This window comes from Mustela putorius, unplaced genomic scaffold (assembly GCF_011764305.1).
Source record: "Mustela putorius furo isolate JIRA1106 unplaced genomic scaffold, ASM1176430v1.1 tig00000743_pilon_pilon_pilon, whole genome shotgun sequence".
NCBI lineage: Eukaryota > Metazoa > Chordata > Mammalia > Carnivora > Mustelidae > Mustela > Mustela putorius.
This window is the reverse complement of record NW_025421464.1, coordinates 6,077,233-6,095,409: the sequence shown is the minus strand read 5'-3', so window position 1 is coordinate 6,095,409 and position 18,177 is coordinate 6,077,233. Positions and strand designations below refer to the sequence as shown.

General features: G+C 41.5%; 1 protein-coding gene across 7 annotated transcripts in view; it reads left to right on the top strand.

Annotated features, from left to right (window-relative positions):
* The window catches only part of SAMHD1 (SAM and HD domain containing deoxynucleoside triphosphate triphosphohydrolase 1), a 59,191-nt gene extending 41,224 nt beyond the window's left edge, over window positions 1–17,967 (top strand). For 2 of the 7 annotated variants that reach the window (XM_013053332.2, XM_004746473.3), the window contains 5 exons: window positions 5,530–5,669; window positions 6,449–6,541; window positions 10,504–10,608; window positions 12,589–12,726; window positions 15,815–17,967. In XM_013053332.2, the coding sequence (XP_012908786.1) occupies window positions 5,530–5,669; window positions 6,449–6,541; window positions 10,504–10,608; window positions 12,589–12,726; window positions 15,815–15,949 (611 nt within the window). In that variant the 3' untranslated portion in view covers window positions 15,950–17,967. Of the gene's footprint in view, window positions 1–5,529; window positions 5,670–6,448; window positions 6,954–10,503; window positions 10,609–12,588; window positions 12,727–14,998; window positions 15,091–15,814 lie in introns of those variants that run through there. The other 5 variants (XM_045084174.1, XM_045084175.1, XM_045084176.1 and 2 more) reach the window with 5 other exon arrangements.
* The last annotated feature ends 210 nt before the right edge of the window (window positions 17,968–18,177 follow it).

The following is an 18,177-nucleotide window of genomic DNA, read 5'->3' as shown; positions in this document are numbered from 1 at the left end:
ATCATGACATGAGCTGAAACCAAGAGTTAGACGCTCAATCAACTGAGCTGTCCAGGTGCCCCAATTTTGATGTTATTTTAAAATAAATTGCATGGGGCAACTGGGTGGCTCAGTCAGTTTAGCAGCTGCCTTCAGCTCAGGTCATGATCCCACAGACCTGGGATCAAGCCCTGCATCAGACTCCCTGCTGCATGGGAAGCCTTCTTCTTCCTTTCCCTCTGCCTGCCACTCCCTGTGCTTGTGATTTCTCTCCCTGTCAAATAAATAAAATCTTTAAAAAAAAAAAAAATTGCAGGGGCTCCTGGGTGGCTCAGTGGGTTAAAGCCTCTGCCTTCGGCTCAGGTCATGATCTCAGGGTCCTGGGATCGAGCCCCGCATCGGGCTCTCTGCTCGGCAGGGAGCCTGCTTCCTCCTCTCTCTCTGCCTGCCCCTCTGCCTGCTTGTGATCTCTGTCTGTCAAATAAATAAATAAAATCTTTTAAAAAAAATTGCAGATACCACTATATTTTACCTTAACTCTCTTAGCATGCAGATTAACTAAAGTTCAACAATTATTTATAGATTTTTTTTCTTCTGATGTAAAATTCACATGCAATTTGTATAAACGTATGAATCTTACATACATTTGCTAGTGTTTTGACAAATGCAAGATACAGAACATTATCTTCTCTTTAGAAAGTTCCCTCATGCTTCTTCCCAGTTAGTTCTTACCCTGCTTCACGCCCAAGAAACAACCACAACTTGCCAATTCTAGACTTTTTTTAAAAGTTTATTTATTTTTAGTAATCTCTATACCCAACATGGGGCTTAAACTCATGACCGTGAGAGCAAGAGCCACATGCTCTTCTGACTGAGCCAGCCCCTGTTCTAGACGTTTATATAAATAGAATCATACAGTGTGCATTCCTCTCTGTAGGGCTTCTTTTTACTCAATGTTATATACTTGAGATTCATCCAGATTGCATGTATCAGGAGTTTATTCCTTTTTATTGCTGAGCAATAATTCATTGTATGAATATGCCATAGTTTATTTTTCCTCTCTGCTTCCTAAATTCCTATTTATAAATGTTGCTATAAATATTCCTATAAATGTTTCAGCTTACATGGAAGTTGGCTATCTTAAGCATTGCAAATGTTATGACTACTGTCTTAGGTAACCGTTTTCTTACATTAGTCTTTATCACTCAGTATTTCTAGGCAATAGGTGGACCTTACTTCCCTTCCTTCCTCTGCAAGCCCCCTTATCCCAAAATCCCTTAACTAAATTGGAATGATAGAATGCTAAATTTAGAAGGACCTTAGAGATCATCTACTTAAAACTCCTCAAAGGAGGGATGCCTGGGTGGCTTGGTTGGTTAAGCCTCTGTCTTCAGCTCAGGTCATGATTCCAGGGTCCTGGGATCAAACCCCGTATCGGGCTCCCTGCTCAGAAGGAAGCCTGCTTCTCCTTCCCACACTCCCCCTGCTTGTGTTCCCTTTTTCCCTGTCTCTTTCTCTCTCTCTCTCTCTCTGTCAAATAAATAAATAAATAAATCTTAAAAACAAAAAAATTCCTCAAGGGACACTTGGGTGGCTATTGCTTAAGTGTCCACCTTCAACTCGGGTCATGATCCCAGGGTCCTGGGATCAAGTCCTGCATCAAGTTCCCTACTCAGTGAGGAGCCTGCTTCTCCTTCTGCCTGTTGCTCCCCGTGCTTGTGTTCTCTCTTTCTCTCCCACTCTAACAAATAAAATCTTTAAACAAAAAACAAGAAACAAAAAACCCTGCTCAAATGAGGAAACAGAAGCCAAGTGAAGGAAAGCAACTTATCTTAATAAACGGCAAAGCTAAACTCAAGTCTTCTGATTCCAAAGTTGAATGTTGCTTATACTATTTTAGAGTGCTATATCATTATTCAGTTTAACATACAAGCATTAACTTTTATACATGACCCTTTTCTGAACACAAGTATGTGGAACAAATAGAGTGTTTTCACATGGTTAGTGGGAATGCAAATGGTACAGCCACTTTGAAAAAGTTCAGCATTTTCATAAAAATATATATTTATCCTATCATCCAATAATTCCTCTTCTACCTGCTTACCCAACAGAAATGGAAATGTAAGTCCACCTAAAAGCCTGTACCTTATAAGAATAAGGTAAAAGCCATAAGAAATACATCAATAAAATTCTGTGGGGTTCAAAGGAAGGAGGAATTGTGTTTCTAGTTTTGTTGGATTAAGGAAGATTTCACAGTGAGGTGCTTTTGAGATGCATCTTGGGGATTAAGTAGGCTTTTATTGTTTTTGTTTTTTTAAGATTTTATTTATTTATTTGACAGAGATCACAAGTAGGCAGAGAGGCAGGCAGAAAGAGAGGAGGAAGCAGGCTCCCTGCTGAGCAGAGAGCCTGATGCGGGGCTTGATCCCAGGACCCTGAGATCATGACCTGAGCTGAAGGCAGAGGCTTTAACCCACTGAGTCACCCAGGCACCCCCCTTTTTTTTTTTTGAAGATTTTATTTATTTAACAGTGACCACAAGTAGGCAGAGAGGCAGGCAGAGAGAAGAGAGAGAGAGAGGAGGAAGCAGGCTCCCCAAGGAGCAGAGAGCCTGAGGTGGGGCTCGATTCCTGGACCCTGGGATCATGACCTGAGTGGAAGGCAGAGGCTTTAACACACTGAACCATCCAGGTGCCCCAGCTTTTTTTTTTTTTTTTTTTTTAAGATTTTATTTATTTATTTGACAGAGAGAGACACAGTGAGAGAGGGAACACAAGCAGGGGAAGTGGGAGAGGAAGACGCATCCTGAACAGAGAGCCCAATTTGGGGCTTGATCCCAGGACCCCAGGATCATGACCTGAGCTGAAGGCAAATGCTTAACAGCTGAGCCACCCAGGTGCCCCGGTAGGCTTTCAAGAAGTGAGATTTTGGGGCACCTGGCTAGCTCACTCAGTGGAGCACATCACTCTTGATTTTAGGGCTTTGAGTATGAGCCCCACGTTGGGTGCAGAGATTAGTTAAAAAATAAATAAATAAAAAGAAGTGAGATCCTGTGATGGGAGAAGCATTCCATTAATTCAACTGGGAACAGGGCTGCTAAAGGCATGGATTAGAAAAGTGCAGTTTTATTATGTTAAAGTAAAATTGCTGTTTTTCAAACTGTATGTGAAGAAATAATGAAAACTATACATGGAAAGATGTCTTGATGAGAAAGATGTCTCACTGAGAGAGTGAGGAATGTGTTAACTATAGATCAATTGGGGAGGAATATATACACATCAGTGAGGTAAATGACAGGCTGTTAATATTTTATTTTGCCAAGAAAAAGCATCTTTAGTAAAACTCATTTTGCAAAATGCAATAATTGAGTCAGTCAGAGATTACCAGTTAATGTTAAACCATTGGTTGAAACCTTATAGGGATAATCATACAGTCTCAGAATATTACCCTGTGGATAATTTGTTAATTGCAAATGGAAAAGTACATTTATAATAGAGAAAGCTGGATTATTGCCTTAGCCAGCTGTTGGAATTTAACAACCAATAATGGTAGCATCTCATTATGTGATTCCTGTTGCATTGACCCAGGCACATCCCTTACATAGTGTTCTTGACAAGAGTGTTTAACCTAAATCTAATGGTAAAGAAACAGATGAATTCGAAGTATGGGACATTGCCCAAAATGAATGTCTGAACTTTTCTAAAATGTCAACATCATGAAACAAGTCAGAAGAATTATTCTAGTTCTAGATGAAAGGAGACTAAAGAATATGACAACTAATGTCATCCATAATGCTTGATTGGTTTCTCTATCCAGCAACATAAATGCATAGATTGCATTATTTTAACAATTAAGCAATTCAACTATAGACTTATGTTATTTTTATATCAGTCTGTAATTTTTTGGCACTTGATAGTGGTTGTGTAGGAGAATGTTCCTGTTCTTGGGAGATGCATGCAGAGGTATTTAGGAGTGAAGGGTCTTGATGTCCGTAATCTTCAAATATTTCATCAAAAATTTGAATGTGTGGGACGCCTGGGTGGCTCAGTGGGTTAAAGCCTCTGCCTTCGGCTCAGGTCATGATCCCAGGGTCCTGGGATCGAGCCCCACATCGGGCTCTCTTCTCAGCAGGGAGCCTGCTTTCTCCTCTCTCTGCCTGCCTCTCTGCCTACTTGTGATCTCTGTCTGTCAAATAAATAAATAAAATCTTTTAAAAAAATTTGAATGTGCAAAAATATTGTGTGTACACATACACAGCATACATATGTAGAAAAATGTTAACAGTTGATGGATTTAGGCAAAAGTTATCTTATTTTGAAACTTTTCAAAGTAAAAAGTTGAAGGAATAAAAGAAAGGAAAAAGAACTAACTTCTGGGGTTCCTGGCTGAACTCAGTAGGGAATGAAACTCTTGATCTCCGGGTTGTAAGTTTGAGCCCCACAGTAGGTGTAGAGATTACTTAAAATCTTTTATTATTTTAGAGAGAGAGAGTACAAGTGGAGGGGGAGAGGCAGAGGGAGAGAAGCAGACTCTCTGGTTAGTAAAGAGCCCGATGACAGCTGGGCTCTATCCCATGATCCTGAGGATCATTACCTGAGCTGAAACTAAGAGTTGGAGTCAGATGTATAACTGACTGAGCCATCAATGCACCCCAAAAATAAAATCTTAAAAAATAAAATAGAATCTTTTTTTTTTTAAGATTTTATTTATTTGACAGACAAAGGCGGGGGTGCGGAATCAGGCTCCCTGCCAAGCAGAGAGCCCCATGCGGGACTCGATCCCAAGACCTGGGATCATGACCCAAGCCGAAGGCAGACTTTAACCCACTGAGCCAACCATGTGTCCCTAAAATATAATCTTAAAAGTAAAAAAGAACTACCTTCTGCTTTTATCATGGAATGGAACTTTATAAAACCTTTTATTATGAAATTTACAAATTCCGCCTACCATCACTTAGCTGCAACAATTATCGACACAGTGATTTTGTGTCATCTTCTCTATCCAGCTACTCCTGTAAAATACTGCACTGTTTTGAAACAGATGTCAGACATAATTTTATAATTACTTAAGGGTTTTATTTATTTATTTGTCAAACAGAGATCACAAGTGGGCAGAAAGGCAGGCAGAGAGAGAGGGAGGGAAACAGGCTCCCTGCTGAGCAGAGAGTCTGATGTGGGGCTCGATCCCTGAACCCTGAGATCATGACCTGAGCCGAAGGCAGAGGCTTAACCCAGTGAGCCACCAGGCGCCCCTTATAATTACTTAAATAATATTCTCTTGAAGAAAATGAAACACAACAACAAATTGATACACCCCTATTTACCCATCACCCAGCCTTAAGCCATCAACTCCAGTAAAGTCTTGCTTCATCTCTACCCTCTCCCATTCACTAGATTATGGTGAAGCAAATCCAAGACTTCAAATGTTCTACTGTGCTTACATTTGTAAACATCCACTTGAAATCATTCTAGAAGTACAGTAGTATATGAGTCTTCTTAAACCTTTTTTTTTTTTCATCTTAAGCTAACTAAAGTTTTATCAAATTGGCAGATAACATTTTTCTGGAGATTTTATATTCTTCTGATCCCAAACTGGATGAAGCACGAGAGATTTTAAAAAAAATTGAATACCGTCATCTATATAAGTTTGTGGGTGAGACTAAGCCACAGGGAAAAATAAAAATTAAAAGGGTAAGTTAAGTTGTCAAACACCTTTCCAGTAGTGAAAGGTCTCTCTCTTCCATTTGTCCTCCAAGAGGAAACCATTAACCCATCATAATACCACAACTCTGTTCTAAGTGCTTTACATTCATTTTTACTTAATCTTCTCATCAATAACTTATTCTTTGGTCTGTCCTGTAGATGAAGGAATTGAGGCTTAGGGGAGATTAAATAACTTGCCTATAGAAGCACAGTTAGTATTCAAAGTCTGACTTAGTCCAAACCTTTACTCTTTCATCCTGGAAGTCAGGGTGGGGGTTGGGGGGGGTGCAAAATTTTGGCTAGATCCAGTGGCAAGAAAATGGGGCCTCAAAATATGGTATCTACATGAGCTTCACGGAAACTCTAAGGACCTGCTGTTCATAATTTCTTCATTCACTCTATATCAGGTTCTCCCAGATGGTGCCTGCCAAATCTCTTTATCTGTTTTCCCCTCTTGCTTGTGGAGGGTTTTTTTTTCTTTGCCAGTAACCTGAGCCATACTGATAACCACACCCTGCCTCATAACACGTTCCTCTTATTTTACTAATAAGCCAATGCCCCATTTTTTTTCATATGAAAATTTTGTTAGAATCATTCCATTGTGGTTTGTTTGAAGGATGGCAGAAGCAGAAACCATGTATTTATTAAGGCTATCTCTACCCACTTTCCTGGTTAACGTGCCATTTTCGGAGAGGGAACCTTTTGTGGCATAAACACTTGATGATGAAAAACTGGGGTTCTAACATGAGGAGTGTTTTCTTTTCTAGGAAGACTATAAAGATCTTCCAAAGGAAATTGCTGATGCTAAACCCGACATATTGCCGGAATTTGAACTGAAGGCTGAAGATTTAATAGTGGATGTAAGTAGTTAGCCGGAGAATATACTAAGTAAAGAAAAATTTTTAAGGTAAATCCTCCCCAGTTCCATTATAATAGATGTACATGTTCATTAAAGAAAATTTGGAAAATACAGAAAAATAGAAGGAAGGAAGAGAATTACCTGGGATCTCAAAAAATCAACAGTAAGTTAATTGTGGTATGTGGGTAACAGAACATGGCGTATGTTGATTTTTTAATGTTTTCTTGATCACAAAAGTAATCTATGCCAATTATTTTTTAAAATTGTGTGTGCATACAAAGGAAAAAGACTTCAACTCCTTCATAGAGGCTGTTGTGTCTTGTATCCTAACAAGACTATCAAATGGCTTTGTCACATTGTCTTTTGTTTCTTACAGTAACTGCTTCTCAGAGTTCTACTCCTCTGAAATCTTGGTATAGTATTGCCCATGTGTTTTTGTTTTTTTTTTCCATAAGCCTCTCATTTGCTGTTTTCTTGTTGATGCATCTTTGGTGAAGAGTGATCTCTCCACAGCCTGTCTTTACCAAGGGATACAATAAGTGAATTGTCCTTGGACCCAGTCTAGTCACTTGGCTGGGGGGTTCAAATACCTCTCACCTGCAGATCAAGCTACAGTTTCCTGTTTCATTAGATGAAATTACACCATAATAAAGGGATTTTCTGAATTTCTAAGTTTCTGAGATTCTGAAAGAACTTACTCTCACGAATGTTTTCCCTGGGCTCTCACATGCCCACCCTTGCCCTCAGTGCTTTACTTGAGGGTCTGCCTTGCCTTCAGCTAAGTGCACGATCCTAGTCAATCCCTGACCTCCTGGTTTTTCTCTTGAAGTGCCGTCTGCTAATGAATATAGGCTCAGAAGTACTGGAAGAATCATAGGAGAAGACAGCACACACGTGATTAAGCTTGCTTTAACCTAAAGGCAAACTGATGGAGCAGTGAGAACTTTTTTTAACTAAGGTCTAATTAAATGTCTTATTATGTATTAGCCTCTCAATATTAGTTTGACAGCGTGAAATATTTATGTGGTACATTTTACTATATGTGCCTCCTTTTAAGACCACGTGTAGTAGTAACTTTTATGGTTACTTAATGGGCTATAAAACTTAATTTTGCTATTTAGAATGAAAGATTCATAATTGCGGATCTGTAGTTCCTTTTTTTTGCTCTTGAGTCCTTCATTAAGAATGGGAATGCCGTGCTCGCTTCGGCAGCACATATACTAAAAAAGGATGGGAATGCCAACTATTATAGTATTGCCCTTCTGGAAAGATAACCATTTTATCAAATCTGCTTTAAGGAGGAATTTCTAGTTATATATGTTTTGGAGAAAATAGGAATTGCCTTTTATTTCTAGTCTAAAAGCAAGGAAATAAATAGCAAAGAGCTCATGGCATTTCTGAAAGTTGCTGAAATTTGATTAATGTGTATACCTTACCATGATGTTTAACAATGTCAAGGCTACATTGGGTCCCTCCCCACATGAAATAATGCCCAGGAGAGAAGCCTACCATAACGCCAGCCCTGGGTTCACAAGCAGACTGAGCAGTTGCTCCCTCCCACGTAAAGGGGTGCAGAACACTCGCTGCAGGTCTTAAAGCCAGTAACACACACATTTTGGGAGACATACCTCTGGTCTGACTTCAGGACCACAGCTGGATCTCAAATGTCTACTTTTCTCTCATAGGGTACTGCCAGGACAGCTCTCAAACCTCATAGACCATTTTTTGGTTTGTTTTCTTAAGGAACAGTCCCAGGAAAAGCTCCTCTTACTGTCCGTTCTTTTCTCTGCCACCATCACCCCATTACTCTATTTTTTTTTCCCTCTCTTATTTCCTTATCCTGCCTTTCTCCCAGACCTGTCCAGGGAGCACTCCCACTCCATAATTAACACACTTGCCTGGAACTTAGCCCTTAGTTGACTCTCTTCGCCCTTGCTGCAACCCAGCTGTTCCTGAGAGCCTGATGCTTCTGTAGCCCCTTCAGGAAAAGCATATTCCTCTGGGTCAGGAGGCCTTTCTGTTCCTCAGTCCTCTTGTTCCCTAGTATCACTTCAAGACCGTATGCAAGATCCCTGTTCCTCTGAGACCAGCCTCTCCCAACCTGCTATCCTCTTGGTTGAAGATTTTGGCTTGGTTTAGAGACTTTCTCCCTTTCCAGTTCCTGCCGTGGTCCTTGGTGATTTCAAGGCTGGCCAATTCTGATTGTTCTCTTCATCCTTATCCTCAGTGACCTTACCCACTCCACCTCGGCCAGCACTCAGCAGATTATATTCTGAACCTTACTGACATTTGATTTTTAAGCATCCTGTCTCCATCCTCAAACCCCCTTCTTCCTTATGTGCTTGTTCCTTGCTCTTTAAGACCTCTAGTTTATTGCCTCCTCACTTCCTTCCAACTTGTCAGTGACCTTTTATCTCTACTTCTCTCTCATTCTTTGATTCTGTAATGGATTCGGTCATTTTTTACAGTTATCCTCAACTCTCTTGCCTTTCTTTGCTTCTACTCAGCAAAGGACTGAATGGCAGTTCATAGTCCCTAACCTTACTAGGGCCCTCTGAACTTGTGGTAGACATAGTGCAATTTTCTGGTCTCCATAATGACAATTTCAAACCATCTCCACTCTTCTCAGACCTCAGCCCTGTTCCCTGCCCACAGCTTTATTCACCCCTCTGGGACTAACCCCACTTTGGCCCTTATTTCAGAGATAAAATACAGGCCATTGGATAGGAACTCTCTCATCCTACACCACTGAATAAGCTTCCATCTGCCACTGTATTCAGCCTTCCAGTAGTGGGGAAATGTCTCTTCTTATCAAAGGCTAAGAGTAATCGTTTAGTTGTGTTCTAGATCAGGGCTGTCTGATAGAACTTTCCGTGATGCTGGAAATGGTCTATAATTGTGCTGTCCATTTCGGTAGCCACTAGCTACACACAGCTATTAAGCACTGGAAACCTCACTACTGCAACTGAGTAACTAAATTTTTTATTTTATTTAATGTTAAAGACTTTGAAATTAAAAAGTCACTTGTGACTAGTGGCTACGACATTGAGTAGCACACCATAGAGCCATTCATCTTAGCATTTCTGTGGAATGCCAGGATCCGTTCCGTCCTCTCTTTCTGACATCCCGTCAGCAGTTAAACAGACTTTCATCTCAGGAAAACAGCAAATGTTACACTCCTCACTCCTCTCCTCTTCTTTAGGGTCTAATGCATTGAAAAGTTGCCCCCAATACCCCTTTTACTTTTCCCAGGTATGATGCTCCTCTCTACATTCTTATCTCTTGCATCTTTTGACAGTCAAGCTTCTAAGAGTTATCTTCTCTTTTTTTATTTTTTATTTATTCCTGAACCCTTTGTCTGTTACCATCACCATATTAGAACTATTCTTCCAAGTTCCCCGGTGACTTCACTGTTACTTAACTCAGTGGACCATGGCAGTCCTGTCTCCCTCAGAGCTATTTCTTCTGCCTGGAACTCGTTTCCTTCACATATAGATAGACCGGACTAAATCCTGTTCACTTTTCCAGGAAAACTTGCGTCATTCCCAGGGTTCACAGCATCCTTTGCTTCTCCTTAGTAGCTCTTAGAACAAATGTAGTTCAATCATTACTTTTATAATTGTTTGTTCAACCTCAGTCTGGCTGCACATGCTGTGGGGACTGGGATTGTTTCAAGCTTCCTTGTACCCGTAGTACCTGTCACAGTGGCTGTCACATAGGCATAGACTTTACACCCTGCTTATGTTGAAAGCACAAATACCTCCCCTACCCCATCCCGATTTCAAGACCAAATCCCTATAGCACATGCACCAGACTTCTTTTTATTCTACTGTGGGCTACCTTATCAGTGCCTTATTTCTGAACCTCCAGAGAGCTCTGCTCCATTTCTTGTGATGCTCCTACAACCCTGAATTTAATGCTCACCGTTATGTGAGTGATCACTAATTTATTACTTTTATTAAGGTTATCAACATGGATTATGGAATGGAAGATCAGAATCCTATCGATCATGTTCGCTTCTATTCTAAGCATGACCTCAGCAAAGCAGTCAGGATTACTAAAGATCAGGTAACTACTTAGGGGTAAAACAAGCTATAGTGACATTTTGCAAATCTGTGATAAATCCGCATTTTATTTTTTTTTAAAAGATTTTAATTTATTTATTTGACAGAGATCACAAGTAGGCAGGCAGAGAGGGGGAAGCAGGCTCCCTGCTGAGCAGAGAGCCTGAAGTAGGGCTCAATCCCAGGACCCTGAGATCATGACCTAATTCGAAGGCAGAGGCTTAACCCACTGAGCCACCCAGGCACGCCATAAATCTGCAATCAAGATGCAGGTTAGGTCTTAAAGTCAATGTGTATGATAAAATTAAAAAATGTATTTTTAAAATTAAAGTATATCTGGCGGTTCCTGGGTGGCTCAGTTGGTTGAGCACCCAGCTCTTGGTTTTGGCTCAGGTCATGGTCTTGGAGTCATGAGATCAAACCCCACATTGGGCTCCATGCCCAGTGTAGTCTGCTTGAGTTTCTCTGCCACGGCCTCTGTCCCTCCCCCACTCTTGCACATGCTTTGTCTCTCTCTCAAATAAATGAATAAATAAAATCTTAAAAAACTGGGGCCCCTTTGTGGCTCAGTTGGTTAAGTATCTGCCTTCTGCTCAGGTCATGATCCCAGGGTCATGGGATCAAGCCCTGTGTTGGACTCTTTGCTCAGGAGGGAGTCTGCTTCTCCGTCTGCTCTCCCCCCGCTTGTGCTCTCTCTCTGTCTCTCTCTCAAATAAATAAGATCTACAGAAAAGTTAAATATATCTGATTTTTGTGTAGACTAGACCGTCTTAGCACCAGTTTTTCCTGTTGCTGAACATAGATGAAAGCACTGTTTTTGGTTTAGAGGCTAGATTATATATATGTGCTGCCGAAGCGAGCACTAGAGGCTAGATTATAAATCTGATGGAGAAGTAGTGTTGTATTGTTGAAGTCATGAAAGTTAAATGTGCTTATTTGCATATCTTTTAATGAGAGTCTGGTCTACATATAATTACATAATACAAATTTTTAGTCTTTCATTGACATAAAATTGTGGGTCATTTTGCTATATGACAACTACCTTGAATCCTTTTCTTTGGATGATAATTGAGATAAAGCAGCAAAAGAATGTGGTGCTTTTTTGTTTTGTTTTGCTTAACGATTTTATTTATTTGAGATAGAATGAGACCGAGAGAGCATAAGCTGAGGGACAGAGGCAGAGGGAGAAGCAGGCTTCCCACTGAGCAGGGACACTCCCCCCCCCCCCGCAACACGGGGCTCGATCCCTGGACCCTAGGATCATGACCTGAGCCGAAGGCAGATAGATGCTTAACTGACTGAGCTACCCAGGCACCCCAGTGTGGTGGTTTTTTTGTTTTTTTTTAAGATTTTATTTATTTATTTGACAGACAGAGATCACAAGCAGGCAGAGGGGCAGGCAGAGAGAGGAGGAAGCAGGCTCCCTGCCGAGCAGAGAGCCCACCCAGTTCAGGGCTCGATCCTGGGACCCTGAGATCATGACCTAATATAACATCAAGAGTGGAGCAGGGAGGGCGCCTGGGTGGCTCAGTTGGTTGAGCAACTGCCTTCGGCTCAGGTCATGATCCTGGACTTCCAGGATCCAGTCCCGCATCGGGCTCCCAGCTCCTTGAGGAGTCTGCTTCTCCCTCTGACCTTCTTCTCTCTCATGTTCTCTCTCACTCATTCTCCCTCAAATAAATAAATAAAATCTTAAAAAAAAAAAAAAAAAAAAAAAGAATGGAGCAGGAGCACCTGAGTAGCTTAGTCAGTTAAGCATCTGCTGTCAGCTCAGGTCATGATCCCAGGGTCCTGGGATCGTGCCCCATGTTGGGCTCTGTGTTCAGCAGGGAGTCTGCTTGTCCATCTCCCTGCTCGCTTACACTCACTCTCAAATAAATAAATAAGATCTTAAAAAAACAAATAGAATGGAGCTTAGGAACAGCTGAACTCTCTTTATTGTATGAATTCAAAATGACAGTGAAATCTTTTCTTCTTTGAAAAGGTTTCAGAACTTTTGCCAGAGAGATTTGCAGAGCAGCTAATTCGCGTATACTGTAAGAAGACTGACACAAGGAGCTTGTATGTTGCACACCAACATTTCGTTCAGTGGTGCTTAATCAGAGACTTCACCAAGCCACAGGTGGGTGGTTTATTATTCACATGTTTTGCGCAATTTTTTATTTTTAAGTAAAAATCAAAAGAGATCTTTACTTCCCTCTGAAAAGTTCTCATTTATTTTTTTATTTTTTTTATTTTCAAAGATTTTATTTATTTGACAGACAGAGATCACAAGTAGGCAGAGAGGCAGGCAGAGAGGAGGAAGCAGGCAGGCTCCCTGCCAAGCAGAGAGCCTGATGAAAAGTTCTCATTTAAATTGTAGTCACTTGATTATGGTTTTGGGAAAAAAACATTTTTCCAATTTAAGCTTTCCTTTTAAAATGTTTATGTTGAATAGTGATTTCTTCCTACACCACTTGCCAGTGGGTACTCTGTTTATCATTATTATCCTAATACTAAAAGTTCAAAATGGTGAACATGTGATATTTCATAATGTTTGGTTTATAATGTCCTCACCAGTTGTCTCCACTCCTCCCAATTACCTGGGAAATGAGTCATAGTGTCATCTTTCAGAGAAGGTTACCAAAACTGAATAAATTGTTTAAGGCCACATACAAGTGAAGATAAGTTTTCTAACTTATTACTTAAAATTCAGCATTCCCCAAACTGTAAACTATTTAAATTGTCTAGAATAAGACAGTGGAAAGGAGGAAGAGCCAAGCTGTCGCTGACAACCCTACAGCGGTTGTTGTTAAAGTTGTCCCTTACTGACCTGGACACAGCAGGTGCCTGGCGCAGAGAGTGGGTGTCTGAATGAAATACTTGGCAGGCAGGAGTGAAGCTATATTTTGCTTCCTAGCCCAGTACGCTCTCCCACAACACCTTATCTGCCTTCCCCCAACCCCCATGCTCTAGGTGCTGAAGGAAACAAAAATGAGGGAGCAACCCAGTTATTGGTATTTTATCACATGTCAGAAGGAATGATACAGATGAGTTCTGTTAGTTAAGAATTCTAGGTTACAAGTTCTAAGAGTTAAGAGAGCTGTCAGGAAAACCCTTTGAAGGAGAAGCCATTCTGCTGGGTCCAGGGGGCTGGATTGTGTTTGAATGAGTAGCAGGGAGAAAAGGTGGTTGTAGTTGCTCGTGGGAGTAACCCAATGGCGTGAAACTGGAACAGGTGGAGTGTGTTTGGGTGCCACAAGGAGACCAACTGTGTGGACTCGAGAATTACTACTGTTGAGTGGTGAGAGGTTGAATGGGAGGACTAGAGTATGGAGAACCTTGCATAACCAGCTAGGAAAGACTTCTGATCAGTGGGGAAGGAATTGAGAGAATTCAAGAGTTTCCTTAGGTGCTGCCATCATTACTTCTGTGTTTGTTATCTCCAACTAGAATGAGACCCATGGGAATGAGGAAGTGTGTCTGTCTTAGGTAGAGTAGCACCCAAGTAAACCACCGATTAAGAAAGAAAACTAGCAGCCGATGAATTGGAACTTGGAGAGACTAGAAGTAAAGAGGCTAGAGGCTGCTAAAGTTTAGCCATCTGGCAATAACTCCTTTAAGACAAAGATGCATTCACTCATTGAAGGAGGATTTCTACCAGGTCCCATGTTAGATACCAGAGATGGAACAGTCCCTAAGACAGACATAGTTCCCACAGATCACATTCTCGCTGGGGCACACAAGTAAGTAACAATTGTAGTGGTGTGGTAATAAGTGTTTTGGGGCAGGGCACACAGTGTTAGAGGGGCCAAAAGGAGGAAACTTAAGCCAAGGGAGCCAACTTGTTTGGTTGGAAAAGGCTTATTTTAAGAAGGACTTAGAAGCTGGGACCTGAAGGATGGATGAGGAGGAGTCAGCTGGGTAAAATCGATGGGTGGGTGGGGAAGGGGGAGGCCAGAATGTGGATGAGCCCTTTAGGAGAGAGGTCCAAGGGATTTTGCTAGTCCTGTAGGCCAAGAACAATGGAAGCCATTAAGGTGTTGTTGTTTTTTGGTTTTGGATTTTTTTTTTAAGGTTTTATTTATTTATTTGACGGAGACACAGGAAGTGGGAGAGGGAGAAGCAGGCTTCCCACCAAGTAGAGAGCCCAATTCGGGGCTCAGTCCCAGGACCCTGAGCTGAACAGAAGGCAGACACTTAACTGACTGAGTCACCCAGGTGCCCCAACTGGTCAATTAAAGTGTTTTAAGTGGGAGAGTGACATTCAAGTTTGTATTTATAAAATTCACTAGAATCAAAGTTAAAATGGGTAGAAATAAGGTCACTTGATAGAAATAGAGATGAGTTTGAAGGCAAATAATGTTGACTTTGAACCAGAAAGTTCTTCCAAATATGAGTATCCTTTATTGCAGAGGGGACTAGGCAAGAGAGGAGCTGGGATCCAGTGAAGTCCCTCTTTTTCCTGGAAAACCAGACGGGACATCTTGGTGGCTCAGTCAGTTAAGTGTCTGACTCTTGATTTTCAGCTCAGGTCATGATCTCGGGTCATGAGCTCAAGCCCCATGTTGGGTTCTGTGCTGGTGTGGAGCCTGCTTAAGATTCTCTCTCTCCCTAAAAAACAAAATAAAATAAGGAAATAAAAGTAATTGGTATTTTCAAAAAAAGAAAAACAGAATTTGTCATTTGTGAAAAGTATATGAAGGGAGAGGAGTCAGAACTCCGCAGTGTCCAGCTTCTGGCCCTCTTTGAAAAGAGTAGGTCTGGGGCGCCTGGGTGGCTCAGTTGGTAAAGCAGCTGCCTTCGGCTCAAGTCATGATCCCAGTGTCCTGGGATCAAGTCCCACATCGGGCTCCTTGCTCAGCAGGGAGCCTGCTTCTCCCTCTGCCTCTGCCTGCCTGTGCTCGCTTTCTCGCTCTCCCTGTCTCTGACAAATAAATAAATAAAATCTTTTAAAAAAAAAAAAAAAGAAAAGAAAAGAGTAGGTCTGATAGCTTTTCCTACAAAGGCTCTTACCTGCTCAGGACTGTGGTGTTTCTAATTTGACCCAAGCACAGGGGATGTATATAATCTGGGGTTTCCCAAGAGTAATAAAATTGTGGGGCATTTTGCAATATGCAAAAAATACATTGCAATAGCAATTTATCTGTTAGAAGAGGATAGGTGCACATCAGGATTTCACTCAGAGATATAAAAACTGGCTTTTCTTTGTTCCTGGTTTTTCTTGACAGGATGGTGATATTATAGCCCCACTTATAACACCTCGGAAAATGGAATGGAATAACATGAATTCAGCATGGAGCCCAGATCACTTGCGGGCAGTGTCCAGATCTAGACATCGTCTTTTTCCGGATGACTCCGTGTGAATGTTTGCAGCCAGTTCTTTACATCAAGCTTCTTCCTTGTTCCCCAAGAGTATTAACTAACATAGGGAATTTGGTCATGGAGTTCTACAAATTTAGTGATAACTAGCGCTTTTTATAATTTGAATATACAGACATGCTGAAGCTAAGTAATTTTTATCCAAAGAAACAGAGGGATTAGGCAAATCTTGCTATACATGCTATGGAAAGCGTTACCTGGCCTATTTTAACCATAACTAAAGCCTTTCGCTAGTAGTCTTATTTTCTTAGAATAACAAAAAAAATTTTTTTATGTACTCTGAACTGTTATGACATATGATTGTTCTTTTTTTAAAAAATGCTTGGAAATGAGAGACAGTGTACGTAGGAATTTGAAGTTGGGACTATCATAAACAGCCCATGGTTAAGAATGAAACATAAAATTCTAGCCCCTTGAGGGAGGTACCCATTGCCTCAAATTTGAGGACAGTTCTTCTTAAGTGATCTGAATGTTAGTGAAGGACCTGCCCTGACCCTTTTAGCCAGATCAGACTAAACAGTAGGAAATGAGGGCTGGGAGTGAGCTCCAACTTCTGAGTGAAAGGCATGATTAATTTTTTGAAAAGATCCAAGGGCTCTGGACTTAGTGGTACCTAAAACTGCCCGTGAGGGGGCTGTTCTCTGGATCAGTTGCAGCCCCGGACCTAGGCAGTTTCTTTCTCCTGAATACTCACTATCCATGTCCCAGGGTCTTTATCACTATCACTGCTCAGCCTGGAGAAGGCTCCCCTCCGACCTTCTTTCTGAATTTCCCTTGTAAGCTCATCAGGGTCACTGGAAGCGTTCTTGGGGTTACACAGAGCTGGGATTTTGTTTTTGCTTGTTCAGTTGTGCATTTTATCAGTTTCAGAGCAAAGACTGAGTCACCTGGGGTGAGATGAGTGATTATCCCTGGAATTCCAAGTTCCCCCCCTGTGGCCCAGTATTCCCCACGCTTGCTTGTTCTTTACCTCCTGCCATGGTTTAGGCACCACTTTGGTTGAACAATTCCATGGAGAGGGCCCCCACACCCACCTCCATAAACATACAATTGCCATTTCTACAGGACTTCACCAAGAATAAAGTCTGGAGTTAGACCCAAAGCTGGCAGTAGCCAGTGGGTCCTGTAGAAACAAGGCAGTGGGGAACGGGAGTCATAAGCCCTTAACATCTTGTGCTTGGACACTCCTTTACAAAACCTCCATAGCAGGCCGGGATTGGGGAACTGGGATGACTGTGGGCAAGAGCGAGTGGGAGGAAGGGAGGAACTCAGACCATAGGCAGCAGATTATCCACAAGTGTTAGGAGTGCTGCTACCTTCCACTGTGTAACCAAGTTCTGTTCTGTTAACAATAGGCTGAAAAGTCTTAGGAAGTCTGCCATTCTGCATAACTACCACCACCCTCCTCCATCCCCCAATAGATGATCAAGAGTAGACCCTAATTCATAGGAGAATAATGCTGTGTGGGTGAGGATATGTCCCCACTGGGCTCCTAGAAGCACAAGTGAAGTCAGCCATGGGACTGGGTCATATCTGTGTTGGCCGAGGTACCACTGAAACATTCAGTGGGGGAGAACTGTAGGGCTTAGACTTAATGTATCCAGACCCAAGGTCAAGAATGTAATGTTTTTCTGCTAAGATCGTTTTATTTCTGCAACTGGTATCTTTAAATCATTGTGTTTTACTCTGGAATTTTATGTTTCAACATTGTATCATTGTGCTATCTGAGAAGTAACTTGAATCTACTTTGCATCCTTCATGTATAAGTCAGCTGCACTTTATGCTCTTTGCAACTGTTTTAATTATCAGAACCATGTGCCATTTACAAGGTTAAAATTTTCTTAACAAACACCTTCACTATTTGTATAAAAACTGAGATTTTTAACAACTTAACCTCTAGAGTTACTGACCTGTTGTCACCTTGAGAATGGAAGAACTGCGAGTTTAAATGATTGGTTCATCTGGGTGAGGGAAACAGCTGCAATAAAGCTCCATGAATGTATCTCCATCTTGAAACCGAAGGTATTTTCCTTAATGACGTCCTCTCACACTTGTGTGCCCGGTCTGGACCCTGCTGTGAAAGGAAATTGGTCTAGGGATCTGCCAAGATGTGTGCTATGTCCATGCTATGTTTGGTTTGCAAGAGAAGGGATGATATTTAACAGGACTTATGTTATTTGGTTTTCTGTCAGGAGGCAGGCATTGTCATGGG